The sequence below is a fragment of the Lotus japonicus genome, chromosome 2 (genome assembly GCF_012489685.1).
Source record: "Lotus japonicus ecotype B-129 chromosome 2, LjGifu_v1.2".
Lineage (NCBI taxonomy): Eukaryota > Viridiplantae > Streptophyta > Magnoliopsida > Fabales > Fabaceae > Lotus > Lotus japonicus.
The window spans coordinates 5,051,257-5,078,661 of NC_080042.1; the positions used below are offsets into that span (position 1 = coordinate 5,051,257).

The window sequence follows — 27,405 nt, forward strand, 5'->3', positions numbered from 1 at the left end:
TTGAGAGTCTCCTCTAGAAAATGCCATTCCAATTTATCATATGCCTTCTCAAGATCAATCTTCATAGCTAGTGACCCATTACGCGCTTTAGAGTTCTCCAAATAATGAATAACTTTCTGAGCAAGGATAGCATTATCCGTTGTTCCTCTCCCCGGGATGAAACTAGATTGAAGAGGGCCAATAATATGGTTCAAGAATTGACGCAGCAGACTCACAAAAACCTTAGTAATGATTTTGTAGATGACTGTAATTCAGGTTCCCTTTAGAACGAATGTCCTGCACGATGCTTGGACAACAGGTTCGACAATCGCTTAATAGTGAAAGTAGAAACTTAAAACAGAAATAACAATACACAAGAATTGTTAACCCAGTTCAGTGAAAAACTTTCACCTACGTCTGGAGGGTTTGCACCCAACGAAAGGAAATTCACTATCTCAAGATAGGAATTACAGACACTCATGAACACCACAGTTCATAGTTCACTTCCTAATCTACCCAGTGTATTTCTACTTAGTATCTCAACCTAAGTATGAGAGCCCCTCTCACTTTCTCTAAATCACTGCCACAGTGATTGGTGAACACAATCAACAATCAGAGTTTGAAAGTAATCAAACACACAGAACCTTTCTTTACTTTATAGAATCAGTGAGCAAAGAGGATTCACAACTAACAAAGGACAAAGCACAATGAACAATCCTAAAATACTTGATCTCTCTCAATAGCTTTGATGGTCTACAAGTTTTAGTCTTCATCCTTTTTATAGACTTCAGCAGCGGCAGCATGGGCTCTAGGGTTAGTGTGGGCTGAAGTAACAAAGGGCTTCCTACCTTTCCATAGCTCATATTGTGTAGAGGATGTCCCTGCTCTAATGGTGACCCTATTATGTATGTAACAGGCAGTACTCATAGCTTCAGCCCAGAACTGGTGTGGAATCATCTTAGCATGTAACATTACTCTTGCTGATTCGTGGAGAGTTCTATTTTTCCTTTCAACAATTTCATTCCGTTGTGGAGTGATGGGAGCAGAAAACTCATGACTTATACCTTCTGATCCACAGAACTCCAAGAATTTTGAATTCTCAAACTCCCTTCCATGATCACTTCTGATTCTTACAATCACACAATTCTTCTCATTCTGAAGTCTCAAGCATAGGTTCTTGAATATCTCAAAAGTATATGATTTTTGTCTCACAAATTCAACCCATGTATATCTGGAAAAATCATCTACACAGACAATCACATACTTTTTTCCTCCCAAGATTTCAACCTGCATAGAACCCATAAAATCCATGTGAAGCAATTCCAGAACCTTTGTCGTGGTCTGATGCTGGAGCACCTTGTGTGACACCTTGATTTGTTTTCCAATCTGACATTTTCCACAAAGCTTTCCTTCTCCCAAGCTCAGTTTAGGCAGACCTCTTATTGCTTCATCAGCAATAACCTTTTGCATGCTCATGTAGTTGAGATGTCATAGTCTTTGATGCCATACATTCACCTCATCTTCCTTGGTTATCAAACATCTAGAAACTTGAGCTCTTTCCTTTGATGTTCACATGTAACAATTGTCTTTTGATCTGACTCCTCTCATCACTATTCTGTCATCATCAATATTCACAACACATTCTATTTTATTGAACTTCACATCAAACCCTTGGTCACAAAGTTGACTTATGCTGATCAGATTTGCAGTTAGACCATTGACTAGTAACACATTATTCAAGTTAGGAGATTTTGTGCTCCATATACAAAGATACCCTTAGCATACTCAGGATCTGTTATCTTTTGGTATTCTTCATAAGAAATGGCGCTTAGAAGAATAGTTATAGCTTTGTGATACAGTGAGTAAAGCTTCTTTTGTTCTCCAGACATCTGGAGATCTTCTTGCCATCAACATCAACTGGACGCTCGCAGCCATCCACTATAAGATCCCAGAGATCTGCATCAAAGCCCAGAAAAAAACTTTCAATCCTGCCTTTCTAGTACTCAAATCTTTGCCCATCAAACATAGGAGGCTTTGCACTGTAGACATCTTTTTGCGCTTCAATGGTGGCAGCCATTTTAGTTTTTCACACCGGCCCGGATCACTGAACACTGTTAGGTGTGGTAATCAGAACTTGCGCTCTGATACCAATTGAAGGTATGAAAAACGATAGAAAAGGGGGGGTTGAATAGCGTTTTAAGACTAAAAACTCAACCCACTTGAGATTTAAGTAAATCTCTTCAACCACCAAGAATAAAAGTGCTAAGATAAGAGTTAAGGAAAGCACACAAATGATTTTATCCTGGTTCACTTGATAAATCCCTCAAGTTAATCCAGTCCACCCATTAAGGTGATTTCTTCCTTCTTAGAATGAAGGCAATCCACTAATCAGAGTTTGTTACAACTGCACTTGCTACCTGCAAAGTGACTAACAATACACTGACTTAGCTATCACTAAGATTCACTCTCTTAGTCTTCTCTAGGATCCGATCAACCTTGATCTCCTAAAGGAAAATCAAACAACTGTTTGAAGGTTTGGGTTTACAAGGAAATGCTTCTTAGAAAGCTAATAGTAAACACAATTAATACAATGTGTAGAAAGAATGCTTTTAGAGAATATTTGACTTCGCGTGAGCTTCTATAAGTTTCTTCCAAAAAGCATCTTTCATCTTCAGCCTCTTTATATACTCCAAGGAATTAGGTTTGGAAGTTTGCATGGAATGATACCGTTGGAGGGCAGATATGGGTTTTTCAGGTTCTGCTGTGGCTGAATCAGTTAGGTAAGGTCGTCAGGAATGGTACAATTGCTTTTGTACTTTGGATAGCGACATGACCTTTATCCTTTTTGACTTCTGATCAGAGTGATGCTTCATCTTGGAACTTGTGAAGCTTGGTGATCAGAGTCAGAGGGAAGCTTGGATCCTCTGACCTTTGTACCTTTTGCTTCTGGACTCAGAGGAGAAGTACTTGGTCTTCAGAGCCAGCTTACTCTTGGACTTCAGAATCTTCACTACTCAGCTTCTGACTTTTAGAGCTTTTGGACCTTCAGAGCTTCTGATCCTTCAGAGCTTCTGATCCTTCAAAGTCTGATTCTTCAGAGCTTCTGATCCTTCAGAGCTTCTAGTGAGCTGAATCCATATCAGAGCTTTATAATCTTCAGATCTTCTGAAGCTTAATCTACTGTTCAGATTGAACATAGTACGTGCGAAAGCGTTGCAGAGGTTACTCTTTGATCATTGTGCTTCTGAATTATGTGAAATAGGACCAGAGTCATGGCCTGTCATTAGAACACTCAGAAAACAACGTTAGAGTACCATAATTGTTCATACATAATAGTTAACTTGTAATCATCAAAACATAGAGTTGTACTACTAGATCAAAACTTGATCTTACACCCTTAAGGCGGAGCATTCCCACTACTGGAAGATTCAAATCAATCTCCACGCATACTCGTGCAAACCTACCCTTGTTCATGTCAACTGTGTTCATATCAACCTTGATCGGTTTCCCCACGCCTTTGGCTAGAGTCATCAGAATTTTCTTGTGATACCACTGCGGGCCTAGGCCTGGAATGCGAACCCACACAGCAGTCGTATTGATCTTCGAGTCCGTTGCCACAAAATCTGATGTCCAAGGTTTCACAGAGAAGTAATGATCAAAAATCATCCACGGTGCCCCGATCAACACCTTCACCTTGTCCTCAGGTATATCAAACTTAACAAAGAAATAACCATTATGCACTTCAATCACTTCAAAACTGCCAGTCAGCATCCACAATGACCTCAGTCGTTCACACAATATTCTGTAACCAATCTTTTTACCCAAAAGCTTGATCACCAAGCAATCTACCCAAGGCGAACAAATAGTCGTGTAAGCTTGGTCCTCCATATCAAATGAAGGGAAGAGGCGATTTCCCTCCACCAGATCCATCTGCATAATCCCTTTCTTTAGCAAGTCAACATCGTCAAGGATTAATAGCGGCTTGGGTCCCATAACTTGCTCCTTAAACGTTGGTTTACGAGCAGGGGGTCCTTCTCCCTCCTTTCCTAGATCCTTCGTAGCCTCCAAGTTCTCCATGAGCACATCATTCCGGCCATCACTCTTGTCTCCCATGGCGAGAGCGAGAGCAGGTTAGTCCAAGATTTTGACAACTTGAAATATTTTAGCAAAACAAAAATGCATGTATCTTTTATTCGATTATATATTATTAATAGAAATTAAGCATGTATGACTTAAATAAAAAGTGCATGTATCTTTTATTCGATTATATATGTAAATATTATTTTTTAAAATTTTTAAATGTCATTATTGGTGTAACTTTTTTATTTACCAAATTTGAGTAAATTGCCACTAGTAAAGGTGACTCACTTTTTTATATGTTAAAAGCGCCACGCACTAGCAATACTTATTTCTTTTAAAAAAAAAATTAACTAAAATCACTAGTAGCATTGGCGACTTTTTAACTAAAAAATTACACCAAAATTATAAACACTTTACAAAATTATACTACAGAGAGTCGATTATGCAAACAGGGCTAGCTGTGGAGATCTTTAGAAAAAAAAGCCCAAAATGAAAACTAGTTACTTCTTTTTACAGAATAACATTTGGTAGGTTGAAAATTGTGGAACCAACAAGAAATGGCAAAAATCAATTGTGGTAATGAGAACTGAGCCGGTCGAGGAGGAACCTATTGAAATTGGGACTTTTTCATATTCTCTATTTCAAATGTATATATTTCCTATAGAATATTATTGACAATCTTTATAACATTTGCTATTATTGGAAAATGTTTCTGAAAATTAAAATTGTTTAAATCATATCTAACGTCAATAATGTTACAAAAAAAATTGAATGAATTAAATATTTTATTAAGTAAAAGTGAAATGTTATAATTTTTTATTATAAAACTCTAACAAATGATTTTACGGCTTGAAAAACTAGAATTTTAACATAAAAAATGAATTTTATATATACAATTTAAATATAAACGATAGAGAACACACATGCAGACACATGTGAGTTGCTTGTTATAGACAACCGCAAAGGACTGATTTGACATTAGAAGGACACATGAAGTTGGGTCACCCTGTCCCTGTGGTTGTGGTCCCTCTTTCTGTGTGGATTCGTAATCGGTGGAAGCTCAAATTTGAGACATGGTGTGGGCGAAAGTACAATCGTGTATACAATAGACAATACTTACTAATTAATCATGTATATATACGTACGGAAAGGTAAATGGTATTGTATACTAATAACATTTTCTTAATTTTTTTGAACTCAACATTTTCTTAATTAATTTTAACCAAATTTGATATCAGCGTGTAGGTCACGAGGATGATTGGAGACTTGGAGTTGGATTTGAGATTCCCTACTAATGGATCACTTTTTTTTTGGTACAACTACTAATGTATCACTAAAAGTATATACACAAAATGCCATTTTTTTCTCTTTACTTCTCTTACGGTTACATTGTATCATGTAACGTTTCAATTTCAGGGGTGACTTAGTGACTCAAAAGTAGATTAAACATAATAGTTATCTTTCAAAATCATAAGAATGTAGGTATATTTTTTCGAAATATCTCTCTTTCTTTTTCAAAACATGTTCTAACAAATGTATAATAATTATCCATCAATAAATGACCTTACATCCATAAATTTAAGCATAATCAAAGACTCCCATAAGAAATATCAGAGACCTCATATGCCTGAATAGTTCCCCGTAATCTCCACGCAGGGTAGACCACAACAGTTAGACATCGGAACCCATAAAAGTAAAAAAAGGCAGCTCATAAGATCATTCTACATGCTTCAACCAACAACGGAGAGCTTCCTACCCCAAACTAGCCTTGCACAAGACCCTACTTCTCCTCCAAAGAGTTCTCCATAAGAAATCTCATTTGCTCATTCCATTGTTGGTAGCAATTGAATCTTCTGTACGCCTATTAAAGTGTTAACCCAGAGACAAGATCTAATGCCAATTGAGAAATAATGCAGGGACACAAGAAACGGGGGTTCGAATGGTGTCTTTTAAAAACAACCTTTTTTAACAAATGTTAGTTTTTGAAAGAGAGTGTTAGTACAGCATATAAGATATGAGAGGTTAAGAACTAAAAAAATAAAGCACACAAGAGATTTATCCTGGTTCACCTTAAATCAGTAAGCCACGTCCAAGCATTTGGGATCTACAAAGATTTTCCACTATATTAGTCAACTATCAAGGACTTCTCATTCACAAGTATTCTTCAGAACTTCTCCTTAACAAGTATTTTGAAGGATTTTTCTTTACACAAGTATTATCAAGGACTTCTCCTAAATCCAAGAAAGACCTTTTCTTCTAACTTGGATTCTATTCTCGAAGAAGGATGTAAAAAGTTTAAGATCTAACTACTATTTCGTATGGGTACAAGATTTGACATTTATAAATACAAGATGATTAATTGATGCATTTAAATAATCAACGTAACATCAACTTTAATGATGGACAGAAAACCGCAGGGGAAAAATGCTACCACACACTCTTTTAAACACTCTAACACACTTCTTGTGTTTGTTCTATCTATTCGAACAAATTTCTTTCAAGAGATAAATTTTGTTATTCTTTCTCAAAAATAATACCCTAAAACACATTTAACCCTATGAAAACATATTTGTCGAGTTTTATATAGAATACCCGATGAAAATGCTTTCTACATCAGAAATTCCTAAGCCCATTCTGTTTCTCCAATCTATCAAAAGAATATAACTAGCCCAGGGGCCAGATGCTACGATCATGATGGATCTAACAAAAGTGTCAAAGGCATAGACGAAAAATGAACAAGTGTCAATTAGGAAACTAAAATGATAGTTAGTAATTTATGAAAAAATAACACAAATGCAACTTTTTTTTTGGTCAACTTATCTGTCAGTTTCCTAATAGTCAAGACAGCTGGGCCAAAAAAGTGTGAAAGCAGAGTTTGTCCCAAAACAGAAGCCCCAAAAGATAGAATTCATGAACGACGACCATACTCACGAGGCTTTGTAGATTTGTTTGTCATTGCGGAATAATGCTGAATGTCTTCAAAATACTGTCAACGAAGCTCTAAAAATTGGAGGGTAATATTGAAGCAGACGGAATCGCTGTAGCAAGGAACATTGACAGGCCAGAAAAACTTAGATGTAAATTCACAGAATAAGGGGGGCTTTTCATACTTGAAGAAAAGAAATATTCATACATCTAAAATAATTTAATAGAAACGAAAATGTTATAATCATATCTCTTTCCCATGCAAAATGGAATCAATGAAAATGACTAAGCTGCACTGCACACATTAGGTAGAAATAAGCTAGTTTAAGGATGTGCCTAATCAAAGTGGGGAAAACATAGGGATCTAGAATATATAAAATGAAACATGAGCTTTCTTCATAGGGGCTTCCAGAGTAATATAATGCTCAATGAATTTGCTAATTTTCTACTTTGACTATCTTGTACTAATTCTCCTATTGTTCTAACTACAAAAATTATTCACTGCAATCCAAACATGAAAATTAATACTATTGTACACCAGTTCAGCACCAATTTGCAGGGTGCCCAGTTCTCTTTTCTCCCAGATCTTCCGATGATAAATTTAATATCAGAACTACAGGAAAAGAATGCGAACCTAGGGAGAAAAAAGTACTAGGCAGTGCATGAAAAATTAAGGTACATATTTCCTTTGGCAGAACGTTTTAATTCAGCAAAATTGAGGACAATATCTCTCCCATGGTCTTCTCAGGCATGTCACCTTCATTAATCTCCTCCATGGTCTCCAGAACAGCAGCATCTAATACTAGCTTTCTCTTGGCAATCTCGTACACATTTTCATCAACTGTTCCTTTCGTCACCAGCCTTTTAGTTTTACCCACAAAGAAAAAGAAAAAGAAAAACCAAGGTTTAGTACTTTTTCCTAATGTTAATGAGTTGAGGACAAGGATGGACAAATACCGATATATGGTTACAGGCTTTGTTTGACCAATTCGATGACAGCGATCTTCTGCTTGTCTATCTATCTGTGGATTAAAATCCATGTCATGAATTACAACAGTATCAGCTCCTGTTAAGTTCAAGCCTTGTCCACCAGCTCTTGTGGAAAGCAAGCACGCAAATATTGAAGTATCATTATTGAACGTATCAACTATTGTTTGCCTCTCTGCTACCTGTGTACTGGCAGTCAAATAATAAAATTTTAGAGTAAGAGAAAGCTGCATCTGGTGAACAATACACTTGAGACTGGATATAATTGAATATTTAATGAGTATTTAATTGATTAAGAAGTACAAGATTTATATACTATATTTCCTAGTCAATCCCCTAAGTTTAGAAATTACACAACCATCTAAATAGGAAAACTATAATAATAAGATTAAAAGCAAATAAAATTGATCCAAATCAATACATTTATAGTAAGTTAGTAACAGAATAACATATCAACATATAACAATATCAACACTCAGCTTCAAACATATGTATGATGTCCTCAATCCCCTTAAGCATTTTGTAAAGATATCTGCAAATTGATTTTTGTAGAAAACAAAATCAGTTTTGATGATGCCAGAAAGGATTCTGTGATTAAGAGTCAATCAACTTTTATATGTTTTGTTCTCTCATCAAACGCTAGATTGGAGGTGAGATACAAAGTTGTTTGGTTTATCACACATTAGATCCATAGGACCCACATCACAAAATCGCAACTCTTTAATTAAATGCATAAACCATAGGAGCCCTCGATACTTGGATTCCCACATATCCAACTATACCAGTGAGGCCCTGCTCTACTTAAACAAGTTCCTTTCCAGGTGACCTTTAGATATATTGTCAACAGACTGTGAAATAGAGCATTTAATGCTCTTAATTAGCAGTTATATTTTTGTCTGTATATAATTATGTTGTTTCCTGTTTGTACTTAGTTTAATTTAGGTAGTTTCTTATTTTCATTCGTTCTCCTTAATTCTATCTTTAGTCAAGGATTTCCTTCTTTGACTTTGATCAATCACATTATGTAATTCCCTCTATAAGAAGAGGAATCCCTGTACAGTTTTTCATATCAATAATATTACCAAATATTTCAACTTGGCATCAGAGCAAAGATCTCTGCGCATCTGATTTGCAGCCACGGTTGACAGTTCCTCAGCCACAACCGATGATCAGAATACGGAGGAGATTGTGGTTCCCAAAGTCTTGCAGCCTCCAAGGCAGGAGCAGCGAGTCCTGTTCGGCGAATCTCATTCTGTCCAAATCACCACTTTTCAACTCAATGGGTCGAACTATTTCCGGTGGTCCCAATCTGTCCAGTTGTATATTCGTGGCAGAGGAAAACTTGGGTATCTCACTAGTGAGAAACCCATGCCAGATACTGCTGATCCACAGTATGCAGTTTGGGACGCTGAAAACTCCATGGTGATGACATGGCTGGTAAACTCCATGGAGGAGGATAACAGTTGAAAACCTTTAATTCTTGTAGAAGCTTTTCCACCCATAATGCCTCGCAAATTCCATGAGCAACTGCTCTAAATTCAGCTTCTGCACTACTCCTTGCTACAACGGTTTGTTTTTTACTTCTCCAACTAACCAAGTTTCCTCCAACAAAGGTGCAATAGCCTGATGTTGATCTTCGGTCTGTCACACTCCCTGCCCAGTCTGCATCAGTGTAGGCTTCTACCTGAAGGTGTCCACGGTTTTTATAAAGAAGCCCCTTCCCATGTGATCCCTTCAAGTATCTTAGGATGCTGAAAACTGCCTCCAAGTGTTCATGACCTGGTGCATGCATAAACTGGCTTACCATGCTTACAGCAAAGGCAATGTCTGGACGGGTGTGAGATAGGTATATTAGCCTTCCCACTAGTCACTGATACCTTCCTTTGTCCACCATATTTTCTGTTTCAGCTGGTTGCGGCTTTAAGTTGGGCTCCATGGGTGTTTCTACAACTTTGCATCCAAGTAATCCTGTTTCTTTTAAAAGATCCAGAATATACTTTCGCTGGTTCATAGAGATACCTTCCTTTGATCTTGCAAACTCAATTCCAAGGAAGTATTTCAATGGGCCAAGTTCCTTGATTTCAAAAACTTTAGGAAGTTTCTCCCTCAGATTTTTTAGTTCCAAGCTATCATCACATGTCACAATAATATCATCAACATATACAATCAAGATAGCAACCTTATTATTTGCTGAATGTTTATAGAACAATGTGTGATCAGCTTGGCTTTGGATATATCCAAGTCCTTTTACCACTGTTCCAAACCTCTCAAACCATGCTCTTGGAGATTGCTTCAGCCCATATAATGACTTCTTTAGTCTACACACCTTATTTCTTCCAAGTTCTTCTTCAAATCCGGGGGGAAGACTCAAACACTTCTTCCTCTAACTTCTCATTCAGGAAAGCATTCTTTACATCCAATTGATGTAAAGGTCAGTTGTAACTTGCAGCAAGGGATATAAGAATCCGAAGAGAGTTAAGTTTAGCAACTGGAGCAAACGTCTCTTGATAGTCTACTCCATAAGTTTGAGTGAACCTTTTGCCACCAATCTCGCCTTGTACCTCTCTACACTTCCATCGGCCTTGCACTTAATGGTAAATACCCACTTACACCCCACTTGTTTGTTGTCACGTGGCAGGTCTGCTATTTCCCAAGTTCCATTCTTTTTCAGTGCACTCAACTCTTCTAAGACTGCTAAATTCCAATTGGGATCATCTAGTAATTCCTCAATGTTTCTAGGCACAAACAGATCTGTTATTTTAGAGGTAAAAGCTTTGTGATTCGGGGAAAGATCTTGGTATGAAACATATTGGGAAATGGGATGGTTTGTGCTAGATTTTTCTGATTTTTGGGTGCAGGTTTTGGTTCCTTTCCTAATAGCTATGGGTGGAAAAGCTTCTACAAGAACTAAGGGTTTTCAATTCTCCTCCAAAAAAGCTTTATTGTGACAACAAGTCTGCAATATATATTGCACACAACCCGATCCTACATGATAGGACCAAGCATGTCGAAGTTGATAAACACTTCATCAGAGAGAAGATAGAAAGTGGGCAGATTTGTATTACATATGTTCCCACTGCAAAGCAATCGGCAGACATCCTAACCAAATGAACATAACTAGCAAGCTGTCTATGGAGGATATCTTTAGGCCAAATTGAGAGGGAGTGTCAACAGACTGAAATAGAGCATTTAATGCTCTTAATTAGCAGTTATATTTTTGTCTGTATATAATTATGTTGTTTCCTGTTTGTACTTAGTTTATTTTAGGAAGTTTCTTATTTTCATTCATTCTCCTTAATTCTCTCTTTAGTCAAGGATTTCCTTCTTTGACTTTGATCAATCACATTATGTAATTCCCTCTATAAGAAGAGGAATCCCTGTATAGTTTTTCATATCAATAATATTACCAAATATTTCAACTTATATCTAAGGATACAAATAACGACTTGCCAGCGTCTGTCATCGATAGAATTGAGGAGCTAGATTACAAAACTGACCGAGAAGGATATATCAGGTTTGGTCAGGGTGAGATAATTCAACTTGCTTATTAATCTCTAATATCTTCCTATATCAGGATAAGGCTCCCTCTAATTGGCACAATCTTGACATTAGGGTGCATGGGGTGTTAGCCGGTTTGGATCAAGAAGATTGGACTCCTCCAAAATGTCAAGAGGGTATTTCCTCTATGAGAGATGGTAACGCCTGACTTGGACGGAGCAACCTAATCCTAAGAAAATAACTCAAAGGACCTAAGGGCCTAGATGCCTTCTTAATCAACATTTGTAATCGCAATACTATCAAGATCAACATAGACTACAAAATAGATATATTAATGTGACAATGAACATTTAAAGAAGACATGGGTCTTCCTCTAGGCAAATCATCCCAATTGATGTGAAACTTCGCTTAACCAACCAAACCAAGTTCTAAGTGACTACTTCAGCCTATCTACGGACCTTTGCAACTTGCACACAATACCTTGAACCCTTGGGCAACTAATACAGGAGATTGCTCCATAGAGATGTGTCCACCTCCAAGTCATCATGCAAAACCTTAAATCAAGTTTTATGGGCATACAGAACCAGCCATATGCTTCATATGTTGTTTACTGTGGGATTATTATCTTGGTCAGGGCACCTGAATCGGTGCTCTGATACCAATGATAGAACCCAGAAAAATATGGAAAGTATTATTAACACGAACACTAATTCCCAATTTGGGAATCGGAGCAATATACAAGAGATAGAGTCCCAACTCCCTAACCAAAATCCCAAATGATCTCCAAAATACCAAAGAGACCTAATGCTCTCTAACCCCCTCTTATTTATAGGCAACAAGCCTCACTAACCCTCAAACTGACTATCTAGTATCTACCAATGTGATAACTCCCTCACCTAACTAACTAAACCATGTGAGAACTGATATGTGAGTATCTATCAGCTCTGAACAGGTATCTTCCATTGCAGCAAACGTTGGAGCTCACAAACTTAACAATAACATGATTGACGAGAATGAATAACCAGTGAGCGTGGACACTGTTAGCAAACAGATTTTTCCCCCTCGAAAGTAGTTTTTCAAACCTATTCTATAAAATAATTTTTAAAAAGATAAAAACAAAAAGTGTTTCATATATTATCCGCATATATTCTCAATTTTTGTATATGAAGTTGCGTTGTATGTTATTAAGTTCAAAAAGGTTCTTGTTCTTTAATAAAAAGAATTCAATAATTAATCAATTCCAAGTGTTTTTAACTTTTTATTACTTTTAACAAAACTTCAGTTATAACATAACTCATTAATCTTTTCAGCTAAAATATAGTATTAAATCTCGATGGTAAAACTTCTGATAACCCTAGATGACAAGGTCAAAAATATTTTTGTCTACAAAAATATAAGAGATATAAATACTATGGTTTAAAAAGCACATGTACAAACATTTATATATGAAAACAAATTAATCAGATGTTCGGGTTGAAAAAAGGTCAATCCGTGAACCGAATAGATTACAATTCGAGTTCAGAGTGAAGTGAATCAATTAACTAAAGCAATCCAAAACAAATAGCATCGTGTATCTTGGAGGACTGAAAATATCATATTTCCTAGGCTACTTAGTGTTCCTTATTAGAGCTTTAGTATGAAGGATAATTTAGAGGTTTCATGGTCAAATGATTCATAGCTTTGCATATTGAACCCACAGTTTCCGCATTCTAACTTACATAGCATGCATAATATTAATAAGCGATTAAAACAGGACAATGAAAAGATAATGAACGTCAGGTTAGGGCTTCACCTTCAAGTGTAAATAAACTACACAGATCATCACAGCCATCAGTTATCTTTGATGATGATGTAGGTTCAGCACTTAACCCCATGTTTTTGAACCAAATATATACGCAAGCAAAATAATGAACGCAATATCAATTACCTAGGATCTGACTATCTGTTACTACCTTAAAGCACCGCCCGTTTAAATAAAAAATAAAAATATATCCATTCAACCCTCAAATGAAATTCTAACTCTTTAGTCATACCAATACCAAACACGTGCACAGAAAAGATTTCTTCGACATATCATTTTATATGTGATTTAACTTTCTTCTTATTTAAGTTCAAAACAAAAAGATCTGACGTAAAACATGCCATAAAGCACCCATTATTTGGTAAAAAAAAATTACATCAAAAACAGCAGTACCTGCCATCAAGTCGTCTGTAGGTCAAACCAATGACGTCCAAATTCCACTCCAATATGTCAAGCATAGATGTCCATTGACTAAAAATCAAGGCACGATGACCACCCTTCTTTAGTGAAGGAAGAAGTTCTGCTAAGGCCTAAATTATCCACAGATTAACTCAATCTCAGCATACCCAGAAAATAATCATGCTGACATTGTGTAGTTGACAATTGCAGAAATTCTAGGATCAGAAAAATCATACCCGACATTTTGCAGAAAGCATGACATGCTTATCTGAAAGGATCCCTTTTCTATCATTGACACGATAATGACGTAAGAGCTGCAAATCAAAATTTTATGGCTTTAAACATTTAAGCCAATACTATCCACAAAGCAGAAAAATTAATCATCAAGAAGTTAAATTATCATATTATGATGCCGCCATAAAATATTGTATTAATTCAACAGTGGTACAGTCTGCCTCACTACAATAATGAGAACGCACCTATTGATTAGCAACATAAGACACAATGTGCCAAAAAAAAAACGAAAGAAATGTGGAATACTGATAAGACAGATACCAGCAAACCTAAATCAACTAAAAATCGTAACCTGTGGCAAGAAACAAATGATATAATACACTTAACTAGGAAACCAACGAAAAAAAAAATTTATCAGTTTGTATAACTGGTCTGGTTCAAGTAAACAAGACAGGAAGTGGGGAACCAGCTCCTTCATTTGCTTTATTTAAATATTCAGTTGCAGTTATTGATCAAAACAATTGAGGAGGAGGATGGGTTTATCTGTAAACTAAATTAACATGGAAATTTTTATGTAAACCAGTTAAAATATGATATCTACATCTTATTTTCATATTTGGTAAGCAGAGTTGTCAAATTGCAGCCATGGTGATATGGTGGGGCAGAATTTTACAAGAGACACCATAAATATGCTATGGCGTTGCAAGTTTCTAGTAGTGAGATAAGGGTGAATGTCATTCCTGCCCAGTGCTGTCAAATCGCGATTGCGGTGAGCCAAAAATCCGCTATTTCAGCCGCTATTTAGCAGCGAATAGCGGGAATAGCGCGCTATAGTGGGCAATACCGGCGTCGCGATTAGCCAAAAATCCGCTGCCGCTATTTGATAACATTGTTCCTGCCGGAAGCCATGGCAGCGAGAATGGAGACATGTTAGAGGAAAGGGTGAGGGGAGAGGGGGGTCCAATGACGCCACCCACTTTAGAGCTTTTTACACATGACCCAAAAGTCTGAAACCCTAAAACACAAGATAATTACTCTTCTCCCTAGTAAGCCGTAGCATCCAGACTTCCTCACAACTCTATTCTCCTACGTCTCCAGCAACACAACCCACCTCCGATGGCCTTTTCAGGCAACCCCAACGTTGACCTCCATTCTCCAGCACCATCCTTCCCTAATGAATGGAACAAATAAACAATATTTATAATTATTTATCTTCTCACCTCTCTGCTCTCTGTTTTCCCCTTCTTTGTTGTCTATCCTCTCCTCACCACCTCTTTCTTGGCTGTATATTGTTAGGTACCAGAAACAGAGTAGGAAAATAGGAACTGATTATACTAAAATAGCACTGAATCCTCTGGAATGAACCCAGAAGCAGTGTTTGCAGTAGAACAAAGGAAATGAAATGAACAAGAAATGAACAAGAGCAATTTCGAGAGTGCTCTTTCTCTCCCAAGTCCTAGCCAATTTCTGCCTACCTCTCTCTCTCTCTCTATACTAACATATATATCCTTAGCTAATAGTACTGGTCCCCTCCTTATCATTGAGAATCTGCCACCTCACCAGGTGGTGGTTATTTTAGGATCCTAAGCTTCTAGAATGTTGGCCTCCAGCTGTGGCTTGGGCCTCCTAGCATAGACGTTGCCAAACCTGGGCCTGGAGCTTGGGTTTGCAACATCTCTCCCCCCTTGAAGACCCAGCTTGTCCTCAAGCTGATGATTAGGGAACTGGTCCAGCAACTTACTGAAATCCTCCCATGATTCTTCAAATGTTGGTAGGTCCTTCCACCTGATTAGCACTTCTAAGTCTCCATCCCTGTTTTCCCTGGTGTCCATAATAGCTTCTGGTTCGACCTTGAGTTCCCATTCTTCAGTAAGAGCTGCTGGTAACGGTTGGCTTTGAACTCCTGCATTCACAGCCTTCTTGAGCAGGAATATATGGAAGACAGGATGCACTTGGCTTCCTTCTGGAAACTGCAGTTTATAGGCAGCTGGGTTGATCTTTGCTATAATTGGATAAGGTCCATAATACCTAGGACTCAACTTCTGATTGCTTCTCTTGGCCAAACTCTTGAGCTTATAGGGTTGAATCTTCAGATAAACCAGATCCCCCACTTCATATTGAACATCCCTTCTGTGCTTATTGGCCTGCTGCCTCATTCTATTCTGTGCCTTCTCTAGATTACTCTTGAGCTCCTCTAGAATTAGATTCCTCTCAGCAGTCAATTTCTCCACTTCATCTACTGATGTTAAAGAATCATTCCCCTTAAAAATCACAGGTGGTTCTCTCCCATAAAGAGCCTTGAAAGGAGTGGTTTTGATGGCTGAATGGTAATTTGTATTGTACCAGAATTCTGCCCAACTCAGCCATTTGGGCCATTGCTTTGGTTTGGACCCTGTTACACACCTTAGATATGTCTCAACACATCTATTAACCACCTCAGTTTGTCCATCTGTCTGAGGGTGGTATGCAGAGCTGAATTTCAATTTTGTGCCAGCTAGTTTGAACATCTCTGACCAGAATGTGCTGAGAAATACTCTGTCTCTATCAGACACAATGGAGGTGGGAAAACCATGTAGCCTTACCACTTCTTTGATAAATACTTCAGCAATCTCCTTGGCATTGTAGGGGTAGGATAATGCAATGAAGTGTGCATACTTAGTAAACCTGTCTACTACCACTAGTATGGTATCTTTTCCCATGGCTTTCGGGAGGCCTCCAATGAAATCCATGGATATATCAGTCCAACCTTGAGAGGGTATAGGGAGTGGTTGAAGAAATCCTGCTGGATTTAGTGCCTCATATTTGTTCCTCTGACACACCTCACACTTTTGTACATAACTTTGAATGTCTAGCTTCATGCCTTCCCAGTAGAATAAAGCTGATATTCTCTTGTAGGTTCTGAAAATTCCAGCATGGCCTCCTAAGGCTGTGTCATGAAATTCCTTCAGAACAGTGAGAATTTTGGTAGAGCCCTTAGGGAGAACTATTCTGTCTTTGTATAGCAATCTTCCCCTCTTCAGTTGATAACCAGCAGCAGAAATCCCTTGAGTGGCTAACTCCTGCAGAACCTTTCTGTATCTTTCATCCTCTAATATCTCAGCTTCCAAATCTGCCCATTCAGCACACTGGACTGAAGATATGGCAGAGAATTGCAACTTCCTGGATAAAGCATCGGCTGCTTTGTTTTCAATCCCAGGCTTGTACTTAATTTCAAAATCATAGCTCATCAACTTGCTCATCCACTTTTGTTGTTCTTCTCCCATTATTCTCTGATCTACTAGAAATCTCAAGCTTCTCTGATCAGTGTGTATGACAAACTTGCTCCCTAGGAGATAATGCCTCCATTTTTGCACAGCAAGAACCACTGCCATCAATTCTCTTTCATAAACAGATTTGGCTTGAGCCCTGTCAGATAAAGTTTTGCTCATATAGGCAGCTGATCTTCCTTCCTGCATAAGGACAGCTCCAAGTCCCTTCCCAGAAGCATCTGTTTCCAGAATGAAAGGTTTGTCAAAATTGGGTGGAACAAGAACTGAAACAGTAGTCATCACTTCCTTCAACTTCACAAAAGCTTGGGTGGCTTCTTCAGTCTACTGGAAGCTATTCTTCTTGAGTAATTGATTTAGAGGTTGTGCTAACTTGCTGTAATTTTTCACAAATCTTCTGTAGTACCCTGTGAGTCCTAAGAACCCTCTTAATCCTTTCACCTCCTTAGGAATAGGCCAATCTAGCATATCCTTAATCTTGCTAGGATCAGCCGCAACTCCTGCTTGTGATATGACATGTCCTAAATAAATTATCTCAGGTTGACCAAAAGAACAAATGGTTTGCAACCAGATTGTTTTCCTTCAACACTTGTAAGACAATCCTTAAGTGATCCTTGTGCAGCTCTTCATTCTTACTATAAATGAGGATATCATCAAAAAAACAAGTACAAAGGTCTCAACACTTGGTTCATGAGTGCTTCAAATGTAGATGGTGCATTTGTCAATCCAAAAGGGAGGACCAAGTATTCATAATGCCCTTCATGGGTTCTAAAAGCTGTTTTAGGGATGTCTTCTTTCATCCTAATCTGGAGGTACCCTGATTTTAAATCCAGCTTTGAGAAAACCACAGCAGCCCCAATTTCATCCAAGAGTTCATCAATAATTGGTATAGGGAATTTGTCAGGAATAGTGGCCTTGTTAAGGGCTCTATAATCTACACAAAATATCCATCCCCCATCTTTCTTTTTGACAAGAATTGCTGGGCTGCTGAAAGGACTAGTACTATGCCTAATTATTCCAGAATTCAACATTTCTTTCACCAACTTCTCAATTTCATTCTTTTGACAGAAAGGGTACCTGTAAGGTCTGATGTTGGGAATGGAAGCTCCATCTTGTAATTGAATAGCATGGTCAGTGGTCCTTCTTGGTGGTAGTCCCTTAGGCTCTTGGAACACTTTTGGATATTCTTCCAGAATTTCCTCATTCCCTCTGGCACTTCAGCTTCTGTCTTTTCTTCTTCCTTCTGATACTCATAAGATAAGTAGTACCCCTCTGCTTCCTGCTGTTCAGTGATTTTAATTGACTTCCAATTGGCAGCCACCTTGCACACTGAGGGCTCCCCTTGCAGAACCATCTTCTGCCCTTGAGAAACCCATTGTATGATGAGTTCTAGGAAATTTGCTTCAATATTTCCCAGACTAGCAAGCCAGTCCATTCCCAGAGCCACTTCTGTACCTCCCAATCCTAGTATAAAGAAGTGCTGCATAATGGGAATTCCTTGGACTTCTAGTTTCAAGTTCTTGCATACACCAGAGTTCTCTCTTTTGCCCCATTCCCCACTTCTACAACATATTCAGAGGTTGCAATGACTGGAATTTCTAGTTCAACTACCAGGTCTTGAGAGATGAAATTGCTGGTTGCTCCACAATCTATTAAAATCAGAACTTCCCTATTTCCTATCTTCCCTTTCACTTTGAAGGATCGGTTGGAAGTTAACCCTTCCTTGCTGTTCAATGACAACTGGAGAACCTTCCCTTCCAGCACAAATTCCCCATCCTCAGCTTCCTCAAAAATCTCCTCTTCCTCCTCATCATCCTCCTACTTCCATCAGAATGAGTTGGTAGTTTTTCATGGAGCAAATGTGTTCTCTCCCCCATTTGTCTCCACACTTAAAGCATAATCCCTTCCTGCTTCTCTCTTGGAGTTCAGTTTGGGTCAACCTCTGCCCTCCATTCCACCTCTTTTCTGGTTGTTTTCCTTCTGTGTCCTGATTACCAGTGCCTCCTTTATTCTAGAGACTTTTCCCTTCATTGTCTTGATTTCCTGTACCCCCTTTGCTATGGAAATTCACATAAGAGTTTGCAATTCTTCCCTTGCTGTCCCCTGTACTGGAATAATACCTTCCCCCAACCCCAACACCCCCTTTTTCCTTCCATCCCCTTTTGTCTTCCTCCTTGGGTTTGCCTCCTCTCATAGCTGTGTTTTTCTCTTCAAGCAACAACGCTCGATCCATTAATTCTGCTAGATCATCAGCAGGGTACAGCTTCATTTCAGCTTTGATTTCTTCTTGCAACCCGTTTAAGAATACTCCTTTCAGCACCTCTCTGTCAACGTTCCTCATGGGTGCTGCTAGTAACTCAAAATTCTCCCTATATTCCATAACGCTTCCTTTCTGTTTCACACTCAACAGAGGACCAAACGGGTTCTGGAGAAGTGCGGGTTGGAAACGGCGAAACAGAGCTTGCTTGAAAGGTTCCCAAGCTCGCTCTGGTGTCTGCTCTTCCCACCACTGAAACCACCCAAGAGCACAATCCTCCATGGCGATCATCACCATCTCGATCTTCTCCGCTTCCTCGACCCGGCTGAGTCGGAAAAACCGCTCAACCTTGGTGACCCACCCGTAAGCGTCGTTTCCATTGAACATCGGAATGTCCACTAGTCTTCCTGTGACGGCGCGCAAATGGCTCCGGTGGTGATAGTGCTCGTGGTGTTCTCTGCTGCGCGACGCTGTTCGCAACCCGGTGCGCGACGCTGTTCGCAACCCGTCATAAGTTCTCGCTGTTGAGACTGAGTTGTGCTCGCATGAGCTCCTCTGATGCCGCGGGGTATTGGAACGCCCCCTGGTTCGCCGTCGGTCGCGACTCAGGAGGAGTCGCCGGAGTTCTTCAAACTGTTCGTGAGCCACCTCTTTCATCTCAGTAAGGGAACGCTCCAAATCATCCACTCTTGATTCCATCGCACTACGGGTCAGCACCATACAACTCCCTTTTTGGATCGGGAGCTCTGATACCAAATGTTAGGTACCAGAAACAAAGTAGGAAAATAGGAACTGATTATACTAAAATAGCACTGAATCCTCTGGAATGAACCCAGAAGCAGTGTTTGCAGTAGTACAAAGGAAATGAAATGAACAAGAAATGAACAAGAGCAATTTCGAGAGTGCTCTTTCTCTCCCAAGTCCTAGCCAATTTCTGTGATAGAACCCTGAAATCTGATATTATTTCTCACAAATCCCTAATTCCCAAATTGGGAACTAGAGCACAATACAAGAGAGAGAGAGTCCACACTCTCTAGAGAGTCCACACCCTCTTCCTAATCCCAATACCCAAATGATACAAAAGATACCCCAAACTCTCTAATGTTTGTTATTTATAGGCCACATGCCTCAATAACATTCTAACTAACTCACTAAGTATAACTAGGCCCAAAAGCTGATACATTTAACCCAAAATCTGATTCATAGGCCCAACCTATTAGTTTGACTCCACTATTCTGTTGCAAGGCCCAATTCTTCCTTAGTTGGGTATAGCCCATTCTGTCAAGGCAGAAGTCCAGTTGGTACCTCATCCTCTCTGGCCACACCTCTGCTGCTGGCACATTCCAGAAACATTCCCATCCACCCCTGACGACAAACTCTTCCCACCTTGCTATGCGTTCGTGATTTCCCATCGCCACACAACTCGACACAACCAGCGGCGCTAAGACCCAGTTACCACCGCCCCTGACGACAAAGTCTGGCGGCGCTGCCGGTGCCCGTTTGGCCGCCCAACTTGACCAGAGAAGACCCGACTCTGTTTCATCTTCCTCTCCCTTCTCGTGGCAAGTGAAGATCATCTCCGCCTTCGCCGTCACCCACCATGGCACACCAACCTCCGGGCACATCACGTTGTTAGGTGGTTTTGATGGCGGCCGTTGGAGCGTTCCTGGCCCCACGAATGGTAACCCACGTGAAAATCTGAACTCTGTCGCCGTTAACACCTTGGTCGTTCCTCCGATTGGGTTATCGGAAGCTTCAGACTTGCTTCTGATTTCTGTTTCTCCTTCCTGCACCTGCACAGTCACCACTGCGATCTCCAGTTTCCCTCGCGACGATCTCCAGTCTCTCTCTCTCAATACTAACATATATATCCTTAGCTAATAGTACTGGTCCCCTCCTTATCATTGAGAATCTGCCACCTCACCAGGTAGTGGTTATTTTGGGATCCTAAGCTTCTAGAATGTAGGCCTCCAGCTGTGGCTTGGGCCTCCTAGCATAGACGTTGCCAAACCTGGGCCTGGAGCTTGGGTTTGCAACATATATGTTTTCCATGATTCCATCCTCTGTGAAATTTTATAATTCCCTTTCGTTTATCTCTAATACTCTTATTTGAGTCTGTACTTTTCATCTCTATTCTCTATTCTTTTCATTTCTTCTATTCTGTTCTCAGTTTCTTACCCTTTCTTTTCCTGGTTATTCTGTTTTCATTTGTTCAATGATCCCTAATCTACTTACTTCCTATTTTATCTATAGTAGCACAATGGGGAAGCAAACTTGGTTTAGATTCACTTCACCCTCTTTATTCTCAGTTTAAATTTTTGCCTCCGATCCCCACGTCATTCTCTTACACTTCGGATGCGTTCGAGTAAACCACTTAATTAAGCACTTTGGAAATAAGCGCATATCGCATAAGCACTAAATCGTAAGTAACTGAGAGTAGGCTATGGATAAGCATAAGCTCTTATTCATAAGCTAAACTGATCAGCTTGAGAAAATAAGCTCAAAACAGCTCATAGGTAGGCCATAAGCTATTCACATAAGCTATCTAAAAACTTGCATAAGCACTTAAACTATGTGTTGGTGAATGGAAGCTCCTCTATCAAGCAAGAAAGAAGCGGGTATTCCCACAGCAGAGTCACCATTGACTCTTTATTATTATTGTAAATTAGTTTATCAAGATGTCAATCTGAGATCTTATTTCAGCTCAATAATTTCTTTCAAACAGGGCCTTAGTCTTGGTTGGTTTGTGCACTGGCTCTCTTCTAGTCCTCTTTAACAATGGCAAGTTAAGAACAAGTTTCATCACATAATTCAAGGGTTGCTAATAGGATCAGACAAGGCTAGATATGAGATACGTTTTATTATGATAAAATTTGTTGTGGTAGGTATTACCATGTTAGGATTAATTTTGTAAAGAATGTTTGAGATAGACTAGGAAGCTCTTTGAGATAAACTAGGAAAATTATCTATATATTATACTTCTACTTCAAGTGTAATACACATCATATCACATTATCAATCAGAAAATAATATTCATTTGAATAATATTTCTTTCAACTTTACATGTTGGTGAAAGCCAAAAACGGGGATAATGAGTTACACAGTTCATTGTCTTGGGTAGAAGATTTACCCGGTGAATAGAGAAGTCATTGTAACTTTTAAGTTCCTCTATAACTCTGTCCAAAGTGCATTCAAAGCCAAAAGCACCTACTGGATGTAGCTTCCTGGCAAAGCGAATGACATCCTCATCACTATAAATTCGCCTTATCAACAAAGGATGGTTTGCAATCTGGAATAGGAATAACAAAATAAAGAGACATATATGAATAAGAATAATATTAAAAAGCTAGACTTTAAGTCTATAAATATGCACAGCATCAATAACCTTGCGAAACTGAACAAAATAGTTATTTATTTGTCGTCGAGGAAGAACTTCAAGAACATTGTTCGAATTAAGCTCAGAACATTTGGCCATCCGAGCCTGTGAAACAGCACGGTACTCCTCAATGGCTTCCTTGTAAGCACTTTCCTGTTGCTTTTCCATTACAACATATTCAACCTGCAATGATTTTATTATCCTAATTGGCCTTTAAAACTTTATAAAAAGCATCTTAAGAAAAACAGATAAATGACAGGATCTGTTGAAGATAAAGAGCATAACAACTCAACAAATTCAGAGCACTCAAGGTGACAAACATACCTGCTGTATTTTCGGAACAAGTTGCTGCATCACATCAGATTTCAGACGCCGCAAAATAAATGGCCCTAAGATGGACTTCATACGACCAATTAAATCTCTATCTTCTGCATTTAGTAACTTCTTTAAATCAACATCTTCAGAAGCAAAAATATCAGGCATCATAAACTCCAATAGTGACCATAACTCCTGCAACAAATTCAAGACATGGCTTACTTCATGAAATAGATATACTAGCAAAACCAACAGGAAGATATGACAGAGTTTATTGAAATTCAAGTACAGTCTTGACACAGAGTAACAAATACAAGGTTTTTCCTTATGTTCACCCAGGTAGAAACAGTTTTTACATGAGCCTATCAAAAACTTCTACACTGTTTCTTGCAAGTTGTATATTGCATATTTTTTTCAAAAGGAACAGTATAACATAAAATGGATGAAAAATCCAGGACTAAACAGTTTCCCAACCTTCAATTGTCATACAATGATACATTGGCCTTAAGATCAACAATGGAATCAACAAGCAGTAGCATTGAACGAATATGTAAGGCAAACAGTAGTGTTAGGCATAAAATTTATTTTGAATGAATAAATTTCTAATTTCATAAAACTATCATATGTTAGGCCAGAAGTATAGTTAGACATCCAGGGGAGCAAGGCTTATAAGAAACCTACCTACAAAGTAGAAAATATGGAAATAAAGGTAATATCTACTGCAGGAATACTAGAATACTCGTGCAGCAGGGGAAAAGTGGGAAGGTGTGAGGTGTGAACTCTGTTAGATCTTATCAATGAAAAGTAATGAGAGACAAAGGGAAGGCTTTCAGCGACTGACTGGGGATCTGGGGTCTTTGGACATGAAGGAAGCAGATCCCTAGAGTCTACTCTACAGTGTCTAACAATCTACCCTTTTTCATTTTTCTTTCATTAATGTTCTTTTTGTACTTCTAATTTAGAGGAAATACAGAGGTCTTCTTCTTCTGCAAGGAATTAATCTACATAGTTTTGGAAAGAAATTAAATTCCTATCAGAATGATGTAACTATTCCAGCATACAATGTAAGGTACAACTAAAAAACCCTCAAATTTTAAGCTAATTTTCAGTTTCAAAATAACCATCCTATCAAAAGATTCAAAACATGCTTAAAGTAACCCTTAAAGAGGTAGATGTTCAAACCAGAGACCAACCCTAAAATTAAAATCTGAAAGAAAAAGATGCAATAAATTACTTGTTTCTGTCACAATGAAAAAGATGTTGTTAGAGGCTTAGTGTTACGCATGCATGTATAATACATGTAACAGCTGTCCATTATTTCAGAGAGTATGTTAGTTAGTTTCCGTTAGAAACTGTCTTTTATAACCATCTAGCAGTTGCATCTGTTGTAACTGCACTGAGTCTAATCTGCTGCTATAAACATATATCGCGAACTCAACTTTTAGCACGTATTGCCATGGTCAGAATTCTCAGATACTTGCTCTGTTTTTCTTTCATTTTATAGCTCAGTTACCAAATGTTATCATGGTATCAGAGCCTTGGCTCTTACTAATGGCTGGTCTGTACAGCATCTGCAAAATGTAATTAGAAACATCCCCCCTTTAAGCTACTCTCAAAGACTCAACTTTAATGAGCCCACTCACCTCTTCCAAAATAACTCAAGTCAGGACATGTACTACTCCAACTCTTTCTCCTTAATGTTTTTTACAACCTCAGCTTTATTCCACCTAAACTCGCAATCCCCACTCCCGCTTGCAGCCAAAAGTAATCAGTCGGTATGGTAATATTATCCACTTGAAAATTAGGATGGAACAAGTATGCATCCAATTATTGAAAGGAAACATCAAACCATTCTGCAGTGTTGAAAATGAAGAGAACTGAGAGAAAAAGAAAGAGAGAGAAGAGAGGCACTTAGCATTTTCTGAAAAACTGAACTGTATTGTTAATAGATACAGAATACACAGAAGAGGCTTGATTTATAATAACATTGTAATTCTAGCGACAACATATAAAAACTTGTTTTGTTCAGTAACAGCCTAACAGGAAATAATCAAGAAACATCCACACTGCAGCAATGACATGTACTCTATAAGTTATACATACATGTAGATCATTTTGAAGAGGGGTCCCAGTCAGCATCAACCGTTGGTTTGCATTTCGTGCGACAGACATTAGATTTTTCCACCTAAAGCTATTTTTATCCTTCAAAGCATGTGCCTCGTCCATCAGCACGCAGCTCCACCTCCAACGCTTCAGAATTTTACGATCATCTTTCTGCTGCGCACTAGAGCAAATATAAATTATAAAAATTTATTCCGCATTTAAAAGAGTTACATAATTAGCAATATTGTATAGAGAAAAGAACCTGTGTCGTTCAAAAAGCGAGTAGCACACAAGAAGAACATTAAATGGGGGAGGCAATCCAGCCTTAGACAAGGAGTTCAACTCCTTGCAGTATGCTGCACGTGCTGCCCCGTGATATTGAAGAATGGAAAAGGATGGACACCACCTCTTTAATTCCCTTTCCCAGTTTTCCAATACAGAAGCAGGACATACTATAAGATGTGGACCAGAATCATTATGCAAGTGCTTCAACAAAGTTAAATAAGTGATGGCCTGGAAGACAAAAGAGCACATGAAATATCTTACTCTAAAAAGTCAAGGCTTAAAAACAAAACTAGACAAATGAACAAACCAAAGGAGGGCAACTAACCTGAATCGTTTTGCCAAGGCCCATTTCATCTGCTAATATGGCTGTGTGACACATTAAATCAAATTTCAATCATACTAATCTCCAAAACACATACTTATTCCATAATTACAATTTATGACCAGAAATGTTCAAACTAAATAGATAAATAAAACAATTATATCAATACTATGATATAGATGAACTTAAATCACAATGGCATAGGCATTACATAATGATGTATCGATCAGCAAAAAGCCAAAAACTCAGGAGCTCCAAATGTCAAACACAAAGCAATCATGTCATTCAACAACAAAGAATACACAGCCCTGACATGAAAATGCCACATGATGAGATATCCAAAATGAAAGATCTATCCACTCTGTCATTGTCTCGCACAATTTTGAATTGATGGAAAGAGACAGAGTGGAGTAGAATTATAACAGGTTGCATTCCTATTTGGGTGATACAGGATGCAACTACTCTTTCTCTCCATTCCATCATTTAAATGATCCATTTTGCTCAATTCCACCCCCATTCAGTTCTGGTCTAAATTACATATACCCAAACATAGCAACGACACACACGGTAACACCCTAGCACAAAAACACAACTCCAGTCCAAACAATTTAAATTCAGGATAACAAAAACCTGTAAAAATGCAAACAAAAACCCCAAACACTCACCTCCTGCAATGCCCTTCCTATACAGCAGGAGCAAGAAATTGACACCAACCAGTTGATAAGGCTTGAGCAGAGGCTGAAAATCCGAATCCTCCTCCTCGGACGCACACGCAACATCAACATCATCCTACCAAAATCAAACAACATTTCACCGCATGCCATTGTCATAGCTTAAACAAACTTCAAAATCTCAAAAGAAACAAGAAAGAAAGAAAAAAAGCGAAATGCTCACACACACGTTCACACCTGAGTTACGATTCTGACTGAAGAAGATTCCACCTCCGAATACCTCTCACATGCGGTACCCGTAGACCCGAACAGCTCTCCCTTCAACTCCGCTGAGATTCTCGCGCACTTCTGCAAAGCCCTACCAACCACATCCTCTTCCTCAACTTCGCACAACTCAACGTCGCCACCGTCCTCCTCGTCTTCGTCGTCGTCGTCATCGTCGATAATGAACCGGCGGCCACGACTCGCCAGGGGCTGAGCTCCGCCGTCGGCGTCGTCCAGTTCGTGGAGGCTCTCCGGAAAAGTAGCAGATTCTCGTGTGATCTCGACGCAATCGTCGTCGTCGTCGGAAGAAGCTTGGGGGTTGTAAGCGAAGGACTCGATTGGAGGAGGAGAAGAAGAGCGAGGTCGTTTGAGAATTCGTGAGGGTTTGAAGGAGTGATTCTCCCATTCGTCATCGGAGATTTCGTACAATTCGGGCTTCATCGTCGTGTTGTGTGCCCTAAGGCAGAGAAGAGAAGAAGAAAATGGAGAGAAAGTTGAAATGAAAATGAAGAATTTTGGAGTGAGAAAATGGGTGGAATCAGGAGAGTCAGGAAATTGAAAAGGAAAACTCAGAATGTGGAAAGTGGAAAGTGACGAGCGCGGGGAACGTAAGCCATATACGCTAGGGCCACGGGTACTATGA

At 38.8% G+C, this 27,405-nt stretch overlaps 2 protein-coding genes across 2 annotated transcripts; both read right to left on the reverse strand.

Moving 5' to 3' along the window:
* Nucleotides 1–222: 222 nt before the first annotated feature.
* LOC130735952 (uncharacterized) lies at nt 223–4,092 on the reverse strand. Its single transcript, XM_057587820.1, has 2 exons — nt 3,373–4,092; nt 223–330 (listed from the first exon to the last, which is right to left on the reverse strand). Exons 1-2 carry the CDS (start codon nt 4,090–4,092, stop codon nt 223–225), a joined length of 828 nt encoding a protein of 275 aa, XP_057443803.1.
* A 3,238-nt stretch (nt 4,093–7,330) lies between these two features.
* Nucleotides 7,331–27,404, reverse strand: LOC130737448 (protein CHROMATIN REMODELING 19). Its single transcript, XM_057589212.1, has 12 exons — nt 26,736–27,404; nt 26,493–26,616; nt 25,831–25,871; nt 25,483–25,733; nt 25,221–25,401; nt 23,127–23,312; nt 22,812–22,985; nt 22,557–22,715; nt 13,906–13,983; nt 13,664–13,800; nt 7,942–8,160; nt 7,331–7,845 (listed from the first exon to the last, which is right to left on the reverse strand). Exons 1-12 carry the CDS (start codon nt 27,201–27,203, stop codon nt 7,686–7,688), a joined length of 2,178 nt encoding a protein of 725 aa, XP_057445195.1. The 5' UTR covers nt 27,204–27,404; the 3' UTR covers nt 7,331–7,685.
* Between the last annotated feature and the right edge of the window lies 1 nt (nt 27,405).